General features: G+C 38.5%; 1 protein-coding gene across 7 annotated transcripts in view; it reads left to right on the forward strand.

Annotated features, from left to right (window-relative positions):
• The window catches only part of cald1a (caldesmon 1a), a 55246-nt gene that overhangs the window by 27889 nt on the left and 13048 nt on the right, over positions 1-14309 (forward strand). For 5 of the 7 annotated variants that reach the window (XR_007929620.1, XR_007929621.1, XM_051889927.1 and 2 more), the window contains 7 exons: positions 6222-6365; positions 8392-8758; positions 8847-8882; positions 8986-9225; positions 10254-10351; positions 12524-12794; positions 13945-14085. Coding sequence is in view for 5 of the 7 variants with exons in the window: in XM_051889927.1 (XP_051745887.1) it covers positions 6222-6365; positions 8392-8758; positions 8847-8882; positions 8986-9225; positions 10254-10351; positions 12524-12794; positions 13945-14085 (1297 nt within the window). In the remaining 2 variants the exon portion in view is untranslated. The remainder of the gene's footprint in view (positions 1-6221; positions 6366-8391; positions 8759-8846; positions 8883-8985; positions 9226-10253; positions 10352-12523; positions 12795-13944; positions 14086-14309) is intronic. The other 2 variants (XM_051889930.1, XM_051889931.1) reach the window with 2 other exon arrangements.

Raw genomic sequence — 14309 nt, forward strand, 5'->3', positions numbered from 1 at the left:
TTTGGCCCGCTCCTCTTTGCCTGCTAGAGTTAGTGATAAAAGATTAAAACGCTCTATTAAATTACTTCCATTATGCAAAGATGCTGTAACAATCAATATTTACTCTTTGGCGGTAATTGAACTAGTCTAAACCATGTGTCGTCCTGTTGGCCCCATCCATTTCGGCCGTCATCGCGATGCACAGCGAACACGAAAGTCAGTTTTCGGTGTACATATGATAAGCGCTGTCGCTTTGCCAAATGGCTCTGCATTAGAAGTGTTTACTGGCAGTGATTTGGGAAGCGCTCCGTCTCCAGACGGTCCTCGATGCAAGCAGAGGGACAGCGGGAAGGCAGATGTTGGCTCAGCGCTGATGCGGAAAAACAGAAAGTCAGATAACGCGTATACACGCAGGAGCAGCTTGGCATCAGAGTCCAGCTGCTTTTCCATCAGGCGATGATGGCTTGATGTGCGCCAGTCGTTTTCTTCTGGAAAACGTGCCAATGTTTCAACTGCTGAAAATGACAAGAGAGGAAAAGTGTGCGAGAGAAGGAGGTTGTGTGTTCTGTCTTTTGTCTGTGCTGTATGTATTACTTTTAACTTGCTGACAGCTGAAAAAGGTGCTACACTTTCACATTAGATATGATGCTAAGTCACGATTCCCATAGACAAAACCGGATTTAAAGGCATTTCTCAAAATCGCATCTGATTGGCTGACTGCTATTTAATTTCCAGGAGTCAAGATGAGTCAATCATAAACATTTAAAGGATTAGTTCACTTTAAAATAAAAATTACTCCATAATTTACTCACAGTCAAGCCAGCCTAGGTGTATATGGCTTTCTTCTCTCGGACGAATACAATCAAAGTTATATTGCTAAGCTTTATAATGGCACTGCACGGAAACCGCCTGTTTGAAACTCAAGAAAGTGCATCTATCCATCATAAACGTACTCCACACGGCTCCACACGGGGGTTAATAAACGCCTTCTGAAGCAAAGCGAGGCATTAGTGTAAGAAAAATATCCTTATTTAACAAGTTATAAAGTAAAATATCTAGCTTCCGCCAGACCACCTTACGTATTCAACTTAGGAAGAAAGTGTAACACCTCTAGCAGTTCAAAACGCTTACGCCTTCCGTATTCAACTTACGAAACAAGCTTTTTCGTAAGTTGAATATGGAAGGAAATTATCAAAAATGCTGGTGCTGGCTGGCAACTTTTTAAAAAAATAAGTTAAAGAAAATTTAGTTAAAAGTAACTACAAAAAAAAAGTGTTTCTGAGGAACAAATAGTCACTGAATTTGGAAAAGTTTGCAAGGTGTTTGACAGTGAAACTTTGAATCATAATTAAGAGTAGCCACTCTGTGCTAAGTGCTATAATTGTTACTTTTAAATGGACAGAAATTCCGCACACCACAAATTTTGGCTAATTTCTTTGATGATGTCTGTTTTGCAGAGACTGCTGAGCCACTATTTGAATTAACTGCCTTTTTGCTGAAAGCCGGTCTATTGTGGTATCATCCATTTCCAATTTATCTGCCCCAAAACATCATCCATAAAGAATGAAATGTGGTTAGTCGTTTTACATGAAGGTCAGACGGGCCCTTCCTGTTTAAGTGGGCGGTTCATGGCCAGAATAAGCTGCAAAGTGAATGAGACTTTATGCTGATATTCAAACATCTGGCTCTGTAAGACTATAACAACTAGATCATAGATCAGGTCTGCTTTGTATTTAGAGAAATAGCTGGTTAGAGCAGTTTCTGAGATGACTGGCACTGTTAAAGGGTCAGAGGGTTCATGCTGTTTTTAAAGCACCATGTATACACAAGCACAGTCTCACACACACACACACACACACACACTCCTGTGTGACTGCAGTGGCCTTTCCCGGGACAGGTTGATGTGTTCCAGCTCTGAGTCGGGTCACTGATACTCCGCATACACACACTGGAATGTTTTGACTGCTGGCTCCGTGTCCCCACTCACCATGCTGACGGAATGTTCTGACTAATGATTACCAAAACCTACCATTTTTTTGTCCAGTCCATGGTTTCTAATTTAGCATCAACTGCAGAATAAATTTGGATGGAAAGCTGAGAATTTAATTTTTGGAAAAAAAATCTGAATATCACAAAAGCCATTTGTAACTGAAGCAGCATTTCCAGCTGCAGTGTTTAAAAGAACAAATGTGTCACTTCTGGAGAAATTGCAGTAGAAATGAAAATGGAAGTAGTCACTGGGGAAGCCACTGCGGCTCTTTTATATTATGTTTAATAAATTACTGCAACAAAGCGCTCTGATGGTCTTCATGTTTGACAGTGATCGATTCAAGTGTGTCAGACAGTGTGTTAGCCAGTCATTTGAGCATATGACTTGTGACAGTAGTTTATGCACAAATAAAAAAAATCCACCTCCACTGTAAGAAATAAATCAGTTAAAGTAAACAAAGTAATTTTTTAGTAATTTTATTGACATTTCCAAAACACAATGCAATGCACAATTTAAAATATGTATAAACCACTGGTGAAAAATAAATACGGAAAATTCACTGCCCTATTTTTACAGATTTTTCTTAGAATGAAGCCTTTTATGTGCATTTTTAGAAATGTTATGCACATCTTGCATGGGGTTTCCATCCAGATTTTTTTATTTTATATATTTTTTATTTTATTTTTGTATTTTATAAAAATTTTGAGTTATATAACATGCATAAAACATGCTGGGCGGGAACACCAAAATGTGCATAAAATGAAATTTATGCAACAAACATAAATTAAAAAAAAATTATTAATAATACCCATATACACCTATATACTTTCAAAAGTAAGTTTTATTTTATTATTTTATTTTATTTATTTTAAACAAATGATAACTTTCACTCAGCAAGGATGCATTAAACTGACCAAAAGTGACAGTAAAGACATTTATCATTTTAAAAAAGATTTCTATTTTAGATATGCTGTTCTTTTAAGTTTTATATTCTGTTTATGACTGCTCTTTTCAGTCAATTTAGCTGCTTGTAAGTAGTTTTCTCCATGGATCGGGAGCCATCTTGGCACCACACATCTGTGCTGTTCCCATGAGAGGCCAGGAAGAGCTGAGGAAATAACACCCATCCTCAACGAATGGCCCGTTTCAAACACACTCTCTGTCTCTTTCTCTCTGGCTGGTTAAAGAAAGGCCCGCTTGAGGGTATACATGTGTTCAAGGGATGCTGTTACTGAAAGCCATGAGGTTATGGGGCAGAAATGAGGGCAGGTGATCCTGTGCTGTGGTCAAATAAGGAATGGATGAATCTGTGGCATTGGAGATGAGTGTGGGGTCAGTAAGTGGAGGAAGAGCGTGGGAATAGAACAGTGATTTGGCAGGGTCCATATATTTCTCTCTCCCAACCCTTTTGTCCGTGATTGCTCTCGAGAGCCTTTGCTCTGTGTGCTATGTTTTCATTGACATTTCTGAGATGTTTGGACCACAAGAAAATATTTCCCGCCTTGATACTTCAGCTGTCCCGGCCTGGATGCATCCGTCACCTGGTTGTAGCCTCTGCATGTTGTCATTTGTGCTATTATGAGAGCAAATTAGCTGCAAAATTAACTGCATATCAATTTAATTTCCCACACTGTAACCGTGGCTTCCTTTATAGAGTTTATGAATCCCATAAAACATGCTGCTCGCCGCGTAGCTCTCACCGCGCACGCTATAAAATAATTAATGCTACACTGCTGAAAGATGTGTTCCATATGGAAATCATGTTCAGCTGATGTCTTGGTTTACATCCCACATCGCTACAGGTACCAAAGCAATGCCCCAAATAAAATGCTGAGATCCTTCTGAATGTTATTGCAGCAGGCAGTCAGCATGTTTTATTTCTGATTTATTTTTGTGGTAATGGAACAGGGAAGCTTCATACATTCATTGCAAGATGGGCGGTGTTCCCTGGAGGGATATCGGATCAGAGAATCATCCAAGAGTCCGGACTCGATGGGCTGGAATGTTAAAGCGGATTTGAGGGCATTCTGTGCTGTTTCGAAAGCTCCCTCTGGATTTTATTTACTTTCATACTGGGAGAAATCAAATTTTTCTTGATCAGTTGAAATAAAAGTTTGATGTATTGTAAAAACATACTGTTACCATGAAGAACTCCCTCCCTGGTCCAAAAAACGTTTCTCAGTTCAAAGCAGCAAAATGCTGTCAATTCTATTCATGTGATGGCATTGAAAATGTTTTTTGGAAAATTATCAAAACTTCTGTTGAATAGTGTTATAAGTTGACCTCAGAGAAAGAAAGTGACATTTTTTTATATGGTCCCTCACAGAACAAATACTTAAATTTGGCTGGTATGATTGGTTTGTGAACATAACGACAAAGGGAGAGAAGGCAAGAACAAGAAAGACAGAAAGAAAGAAAACAGAATCAGCAAGAATCCAGCTCTCTATATGATTTCACTCTCCCCAAGGTTTTCCATGGGCGTTAACAGAGCACCACATTCAGTCCTGAACACATTCCTAATCACAGCACAAACTGAGGAAGGGTTTTTTTTTGTCAAGATTAAGTTTATTTCTCTCCAAAATCAAAAGGAAAGGCCTTTTTTACTAGACAGCACTCCATAATTTACTGATGTTAACTTCGATTATACCTTGTTTAAATAAACAAAATGGTAACAGTCTGATAGGTACGATCTAAACCACCTTAATGCCTGTCTCTGAATACTAATGTAGAAGAGTATGTATTAAGAGTATTAAAATGCAACCTTGATTTTATTGTGAAATATGAAATACAAACAAATAGAAGAAATAGACGACAAATGGAAAATAATTAGCACAGCTGCTGTTCATAACATTTCAAGCAATAGATAGTCATGCGCATTTGATCTGATATTACTGGATTGCAAGGTTATGAGATGCATTATGTGAACGCTTGGCTAAAGAGATGTGTCTTTAATCTAGATTTAAACTGGGAGAGTGTTTCTGAGCCCCAAACATTATCAGGAAGGCTATTCCAGAGTTTAGAAGCCAAATTTGAAAACACTCTACCTCCTTTAGTGGCCTTAGATATTCTAGGTACTACCAAAAGTCCAGAGTTTCGTGACCTTAAAGAGCATGATGGATTGTAGGGCGACAGAATATTGGTTAAATAAACAGGAGCTAAACCATTTAGGATTTTGGGTTTGATAAAATATATAACTGAGTATCATTAGCATAACAGTGGAAACTAAGTCCATGTTTTCAAATAATATTATCAAGGGGGAGGCATGTATATTGAAAATAGCAGAGGGCCTAAAACAGACCCTTGTTGCACTCCATAATTTACTGTCGTTAACTTGGATAATTTCATATTTAAATAAACAAAATAGTAACAGTCTGATAGGCACGATCTAAACCACCTTAATGCCTGTCCCTGAATACCAGTGTAACTTTGTAATCAATCTAAGAGTATGTCGTGATCTATAGTGTCGAACGCAGCACTAAGAACAAGTAAAACTAGTATTGATACATCCTTGATCAGAAGCTAGAAGTAAGTCATTTGTATTTTTAACGAGCACAGTGCTCGTTCCAGACTGAATTTTTATCTTTTTTATTTTTTGCAAGAAGGAGTGCAATTGAGCAGACACAACATTTTCTAGTATTTTAGACATACAAGGAATATTTAAAATGGTTCTGTAATTTGCCAGTTCATTTGGATCTATTTGTGTTTTTTTAATGAGAGGCTTAATAACATCCAACTTGGGACATGACCCAGAGTGAGAGCTGAGTGACACTGAAGACTGGAGTAATGATGCTGAATATCCAGCTGTGCCATCACAGGAATACATTACATTTTAAAATATATGAAGAAAACAATATTTTAATTTGTAATAATATTTCACAATATTACTGTTTGCAACCCTAAACTTGAACCTAAGTACAAAAAATGTGAATGTGTTGAGGATTTGAGATAAAACATCAGCAGGAGACACGAGAGAGAGGTGAAGAGAGCTTGTCAGAGAGATGTGAAAACTTTATTTAGGTTACACGAAAGTCCCTGGCTGTCGTGTGGGCTGAACGCCACACTGCTGTCAGGATCCTCTCATCATCTGCCAAAGCTGATACACAGACACACACACACAGCTGACAGCCAGTGAAAGTTCATCCTCAACAGCAACAACAGCAGCAGTATCAGCAGACTGTGTGTGCCAAGGTGACATGAGGCCTAACTCTTTCCATCTCTTACTGGTGTAACATCTAACTGTCTCTGTGTGTAGAATGGCGTATCGCCGGAATGAGGAGGATGAGGAGGAGGCCGCTCGTGAGCGCAGACGAAGAGCGCGACAGGAGAGACTGCGCAGTAAGGACAGTGAAGATGTGGCCTACAAACCTGAGACCCCGGAGCTCAACAACAGCCACAGGTAAAACACACACACACACACACACACACACACACACACGCACACACACACACACTCTAACATTTGGAAGTACTACATCACTGCAAAAAATTATTCTCTTGTTCACCCTGCGTCCGAATATGCCTACTTCCATACTATATAGTAGGCAAAAAACAGTATGTGAGCTGAGTAGTATGTCAGAATTCGTAGTATTCATACAACAGTAGGCGAAAAGTACCCGGATGACTACACACTACAAATATCTAAACTACAGATATCTAAACATTCTTAATTCAAGATACATTTAAGCAAAATTACTTAAAGGGGTCATGACATGAGAAATCTTTATCATTTAAGAGGTCTTTGTACCATTAAAACATCCTGAAAGTTTCATAAAATGTCCTCCTCATTATAAAAAAAAACAAAGCATTTAGAAAATCAAGCTCCAAAAATGGCCTGTTTTTATATTGCAGATCTGTCACGTCACACAGGCAAATACATTTGCATTTGACTGCATTCAGTCCCTTAATGGCTGACATTTGCGTCAAAAGCAAATAGAACCCATTATAATCACTGATGCTGTCTACACTGGATACAATATACAGATGGGCGTTCATTTTTATTTTTTTTTTACATTATCCTCGCACTTGAGACTGATGTCAATATGACAAATGGAAAAGTAAAAGAACATTTGTTTGTGTTTTTTGCTTGATTATAAGTGAGCCTCAAGGAACATATTAAAATATTTTTAAAAAATAATAATTTCATGATTCCTTTAAGATATTAAGTCTTGTTTACTGAAAAATGAATCAAAGTAAGTTTTAAAACACACAAAAAAAATTCTGTTAGTAGGGTAAGAAAATAATCTTGTATCCTCTTTGAATTAAGTTTATTTTTCGGACCCCACTTACAGATGATTTTTCTTGTTTTAAGCACATATTTGCTTAATTTGATCACTTTTTCAGATTACAAGACTTAATATGTGAAATCTTTTTGCTTCTCAATTAAATATATCTTGATTTAAGAATTTTTAGGTCATTTTAATGGAAAATAAGACAAAAATACTAAGTACATTTTTGGCAGCGATGGGACAGAAATTTCAATATGTAACTCACTTTTTCTTGCACCTTTCTCTCTATCTGTAACCTGCAACTTTAGTGGGCGGCTCTAATAAATAACTTCCTGTATTGGGTCAGCATTGCGGAAGCAGTGACATGTTCAGACACTGAGGCTTTGTGCAATGAATGGACACAGAAGATGGTCAAACAAGACCAGAATTGTTCTCGATGTGTGACCAGACATAGCTCCATCCATTGTCAGTAGTGCTGACGCAGGGTAAACGTTTGCCAAGCGGTGCAGTCAGACTACATTAACCTACAGTGGCAGGATTATGGCAGTCTACGTCCTTGTGCACCCTAGTTATGCAGCCCTAGAAAAGGGAAAAAAGGAGTGCAGATCCACTTGAAATCATAATGAAGTTCCTCACTATCATTTTGCATGTTCAGGTTTTGCTAATAAGAATGCAAATTATGTTCTTTAGGGTTGTACTGTTGTGTAAGACCCAAGTATGAGTTGATTATTTGGCCCCAGTGTTAATGTTGTAGCTAATACAAAATAAAAATTGCATATTATATTTTGTATTTTATACACTACATTTTTAAAAAGTTTTTAGTCTCAAATGCTATATTAATTTGATCAAAAATACAGTAAACAGGATTATTTGGAAAATATTGCAATTTTAAACTGTTTTCTATTTGAATATATTTTAATTTAAAATTTTTAGCATCAATACTCCACCCTTCAGTGTCACATGATCCTTCAGAAATCATTCTAATATGCTGATTTGCTACTCAAAACATTTCTTATTATAAACATTGAAAACAGCTAAAATTGCCTAATATTTTTGTGAAAACTTTTTTTTTGCTGGTTTTTTTCAGCCACTTTTCTCTCTAGATATTGCCATAGAAAAGCTAATATCACTCCATCACCAGTAATATATTGCTGTCTGTATTCTACCTTATTTTCTTCTCGCACTGCCTCTCTGCAGCATTACGGTGACAGAGAGTGTATCCACCTCAGTGATGTCCTCCAGCGGGACGGGAGAGGGGGACGAGGAGGAACAGGCCCTGCTGGAGCGCCTAGCTAAGAGAGAGGAGCGCAGGCAGAAGAGGATGAAGGAGGCGCTGGACAGACAGGAGCAGGAGGACACCAGCCAAACCTCAGAGAGCAGCATTGGTCTGCGGCGCGGCCGGAGCTACGAGGTAGAGGAGGAGCACAACAGCAAGGAGGAGGAGAAAGAGGAGGAGAAACCGGTGGAAGAGGAGGAGGAGGAAGAGGAGGAGGAGGAGGTGGTCATCCCTAGGGAGGAGGTGGTTGTGGAGGAAAAGCCACGGAGGTCTTATTTGAGAGAACAGGTGTGCATTTCTTTTTTTTATGGTTTGTTAGATCACAAGAACTTGCATTTAAGGTTTGTTTATGGCATTTAACTTTGTTCACCTGTAGGAATCCATTGAGGAAATATCTAAAATACCTGATAAGGTATGATAAGTGCCTTTTTTTGTTTTTGTTTAAAAATGGCGAGGGGGGGCGGGGGTTCTCTCTTTTGATGCAACAAAGCATGTGACTGCAGTTCCATTCATAGGACAATAATGAGCAAGATGCTGTGCCTTCTTCTGAAGTACGTGAGGTGATTTTAAATGAAGACGTAGATGATTCCGCAGTTGTTTCGGGGACGGATGAGGAAAATGGCACCACAGAACTCACTGCTGGTGTACACAAGGAAAAGAGTGAGATAGAGGGATTGACAGAGAATGGAGTGGATGAAATGAGAGAGGCAGAAAACTTTGAGAAATATGAGATTTCAGAAAATGATGAGTCTTTGGTAAGAGTTTAGTTGTGTTTTGAGGACTTTTTAGTTGTGTTTTGAGATGGATGGTTTAGATTTTGGGTGGGAGTCGAACAGAAAAGTTTATTTGTAAAGACCTCATGTAAATCAAAAGTTTGTTTAGTCTGTGCATGTACTTTGAGGCCTCTATATGCTAGTGTGCTTGACAAAGTAAACTTTTAGCACATATATGCATTTAAATAAGTTCCGGTCAAAATCACCTCTTGATGTTGCCGACTTGTATATGCATGCACAATTTCATTGTTGTCAGACGGAAACCTTGTATCTCCAAAAACACTACTTTTCAGGAAACTGAAAAAACACTTTTTTCTTAAATTATTAAACATTGCGTCGTCAAAGTTGATATCGTTCACACCAAGAACGATAACTATAAAGATAACGATAAAGATATACTTATAAAATTGGTCTAAATATAAAAGAATAGCACTGTCCACACCACAGCTATAACGATAACGATATAGAGAAATTATATAGTTGGGATCACTTTCAGAACGATTTTTTCCAGCTGTCAAACGATAAAACACTGACAGCCAATCAGAATCCATTCTAATTTAAGGGCTTGTGCATTTAAAATGGCATTTCATGGGGTCTTTAACAGCTTTGGATACAAGTCAATTCATGTCTTACTATTTTTCATTGCACCCATTAAATTTCCTCCCCAAAATCCTAAATCACTCCAGGCACTATTTGAGCACAGTGTGTAGTGTTTTCACCAGCGCGCACGAGTATCAGTGCATTTCACATTAAACAACGCAGGTTTAAAATCTGCTCAACGATCAGCGGTTACACACCGTGTGTTCACTGCTTGCTGCATGTCTATTGGGCATTGATGGGAAGTGTGTGTGTGTGTGAATACACACGTGTTCTTTTCATCATTTATCCAGCGAGTGAACCAACAGCACCCGCATTTTGTTCTTTCAAAACATCTTCCAGCGCTCCGTCTTTCTCTCACACGCATGCATATCACATTCACACATCACTCACTTCTACTTGTGTGTGTACAGATGGAAGATGAAGATGTGATGAGGAAGAATAAACAGCCAAATGGAGGAGTGTGTGAGGACAGCACTCCCAAACACAAGAAAGCCGAGAGGACTTTCAGGTCAGTGCTCATATAAACAATTAATGATTGTGTTAGGATGGTCCAGGCTTTCTTTTTCCAAACAATTTAGAGTTCCCAGAATTCCGTATTTGGCAGCCTGTAGATCTGCAATGCTACGTCCCAATCCGCATACTATACATCCTAAATAGTATTCGAAATTAGGATTAGTGTGTCCCAAATCATGAGTATTCCAAAGATACCTGGATGGTTTCCAGATCCATATACACTCTAATGGCTAATATTGCCCACAACCCAGTGGACAAGGATTTGATTAGAACTACAAACACGAATAAAAAATGTTAAAAGACTACAAACATGGTGGATGTGTGAGACCAACAGTTAAGTAGAGAGATTTAGATAATGGGGTTTGAGTGATAAAAGGCACAGTATGTAATTTTCACCACTAGAGGTCGCTTATTCAAAACAGAGGCGTAGCTTGATGGCGCCTTGATTTCACAGAATCATGGGAGGTGTTGTCTTCACGTCTACAGCTGGTGGAAAGAATCCGTTGAGACTTGGGCAGAAATCATATTCATGGATGAGCTAATGTATTATAGATTTATTAACATTACTGTAGTATGAAGCAGGGTGTGGCTGAAAGGAACGAGGCCGCTGGAGCGATTGCTAATGAGAGACAAACGCGACACACGGCTCGAGAGCAGCGGAACTTTTATTATGCCGCAGACGACCGTTTCCGCTTCTTCCGGTCATGCGTATGTGGGGTAAAGCAGTGCTGTTTTATCATATTAGATACATTTGTGTGTTGAAATTTGTTCTATTGCTACGCTTTGCGTTCGCTCGGCAGCTACTACAGTATGAAACACTTGTTGCACATTGCAGTAAGCTAGATCAATATTAAGCATGGTAAAACATGGTACTCATGGTAAATCAAGAAAACGAGATTTAAACAATAAGACTTACTGTGTTGAGCTATATAACATGATTAGTTCTCTGGATTTAAACATTCCTGGAAACATTTGAGATAATGATAGTACACAAGTCAACAAAATATATAACATTATTCTAGTGGTTTTTTAATCCAAAAATCTTACATATTGTGCCTATAATAATCAGTATCTAGTCTGACAAAAATATATTTATTAAAGGTTATCCACATTTCATCTGCAAAAGCATTGTGAACTTTTATAAAGATACGTTTGGTAATTAACTTTTAAATGCATCATTATGTCAATACATGAGGAGAGTGTCCGCATGAAAGACCCACAACTGGCAGACTTGCTACTACATTTCTCTCTGAAACGGTTTTTAACTGTGACAAGATGATTGACAGGGCACTTTAAACTGTGACCGGATACACATAACTAAGTGACAGAGCAGTCCGTTAAAGACGAAATAGTATGTCCCAAAGTTTGCCTGCTATTCTGCTACACACTCTATGCACTTTTTTTTAAACAAAAACAGTATGTACTTTTAAGACATAGTATAAGTAGGCGAATTGGGATGCAGCATGAATCTGAGCATGAAAATGACTAGGAAGTGTTCTTTTTTATTTGTTTTTATTTGATTTTAGTATTTCCATTTAAAATATGTTGTTGTATTTTGTTGTTTACCAGTGATTATTTTAGTTGTAGCAATTTAAACAGACAAATTATATTAAATTGTTCCCTCAATTAATATATATTTATCACATTACAACCAGACCACTTAAAATAATAACAAATGAACATTTAAAAAAATTACAATAAATATTTACATAGTTTTCTACCCAAGGATTTGACCAGAGTATAAATGAATCCATATATTCTTGCAAAATTCCAATATAGATAAATTTATTTGGGACAAATACACCATTGACTCGTCCCTTGTGTGCAAGTACAAGATGTTGAAATTACCATACAGACAAAATAATCACATTCCACATGTCTATGTTTGTATGTTTTTGACCTTGAGATAATGTGCGTTATTCATGTGTAGCCCGTTCAGAGCTTTGCGTGATGAGGTATTTGACTCTAGTCACCTGATCTGGTGTGTCCTAAGGGTTGTTCTCAGTTGTAACCAGAGACTATGTTACTTTAGACAGGGGTGTGCTGATTCACTAAGTCTGTGTGTGAATAGGTTGGGTTTTCTTTACACGTAAAGAACATGGATGTGTAAAGGTGTTGACAGACCTTTTAACCTGTGCAAGTAAGTATTTGTTTGTCTGTGCGACAGCCGAGGCAGCTTACGCTCTCCTGAGGCGCCGGAAGCAGACGAGGCAGATGGTGAGGATGCTCGCTTGGAGGCCGAGAGAAAGCTGGAGGAACTGAAGAGGAGAAGAGATGAGATGGAGAGCGAGGAGTTCGAGAGGATGAGGCAGAAACAGCAGGAGGCCGAAGTGGAGCTGGAAGAGCTGAAGAGGAAGAGGGAGGAGAGGAGGAAGGTGCTGGAAGAGGAGGAGCGGCTGAGGAAGCAGGAGGAGGCCGAGAGGAAGGCCAGAGAGGAGGTGTGTTCGTTTAACGTCAATGATTCATTTCCTGGTCAGGTAACAGTTTCACTGGCGCTGTGGAATTTGCTTGGATTCGCTTTTCTGCAAGGGAAAATCTTGATAAGGGTCCTGTCATCAAAATTAGGTGATTTCTGTAAACACCTCTGTAAAAAATGATGTGATCATTAAGTAATCGCAACTTATGTTTTTACATTATTTTAACTCATTTTTTTATAATTCATACAAGATTCAACTCAATTTTATAAGTCGAAATGACTTGCACAGCTAAGTTGATTATACCTAAAAATTTAAGGCAACTGAACTTTTTAAGTTGAAATGCAATACAGTTATACATTTTAAATAGCATTTTATGGATGTCCTTTGAGATTTGAAACCTCATATAAGTAAATATACCTTTATATAAACATTATATACAATAACTTAAATATACAGTACAGTTCAAAAGAGAGGGGTGAATGAATGAAATTAATACTTGTATTCAACAAGCATGCATTAAATTGTTCAAAAGTTATGCTCAAAGCATCATGTTGTTAGTTTAGCTTTAACTGTAATTTGATATTAGGCAATTTGATATTAGGCTGTGGTGTGAAATTACTGTTGTATACTCTCTCTCAGTATTGAACAGCTGTAATTCAAATGAATTCCACATCATTTACATTAACATTAGCGTGATCGCACCCAGTGTGAGTTCCACATGAGTGCACATGAGTTTCAGACTCCGTCTCTCTCAGTAGCGGGCAAGAGACACAGCTGTCCCTCCTCGTGGAGGCCCGCTCCTAGCATTGTAATGCAAATATGTTCCTTGTTCCTAATGAACAGAGGCAGTAAATGAAAAAGGACTAATTAGAGATTAGAGGGCCCCGTGCTGATGCTAGCGGGTCGTGCCAAAAACCGTGGTGTAAATAAAAAGGCTTCTTTATGATTTCCCAGCTGCTGAAGAATGCGGCCGGCTGCCAGTTCACGTTACGCTTCCACAGAGAGACACGATAGACGCAGTCTTGATTTTGTTGTTCGTATAATTATCATTCTCGTTTATTGCAAGAAGGACATTTTCTGGGACATGAAGATTCCAAATCAGTCTGCTGGTGGTGTTTTTGTATGAAGCATGCCTTTGAGGTGATGAACATGTGTTTATTTTATTCTTCAGGAGGAGAAGAGGAGGATGAAGGAGGAGATAGAGAAGAGAAGAGCGGAGGCGGCTGAGAAGAGGCAGAAAGTGGAGGATTCTGTGGACGGAGAGACCAGGAAGCCTTTTAAGTGTGTCAGTCCCAGAGGATCCTCTCTGAAGGTCAGCCGCCGCCCTCTCTCTCTCTTTATCCACAGCTGTCAATCACCCAACAGTGTCAGCTGACTCATAGGAACACGCTGTCCCCATGAAAAAGCAATTATCTGCCATATCTTGTAAACATAATGAGGAGGAGAACAGCTTGTTGATTGTGCGTTAATGTTCACTGAAGCGTGCCTGTACTAGTTTAAAGGGAATAACCCCCATTGTTACTATTTTCCTCCAAA

This window comes from Ctenopharyngodon idella, chromosome 4, assembly GCF_019924925.1.
Source record: "Ctenopharyngodon idella isolate HZGC_01 chromosome 4, HZGC01, whole genome shotgun sequence".
Taxonomy (NCBI): Eukaryota; Metazoa; Chordata; class Actinopteri; order Cypriniformes; family Xenocyprididae; genus Ctenopharyngodon; species Ctenopharyngodon idella.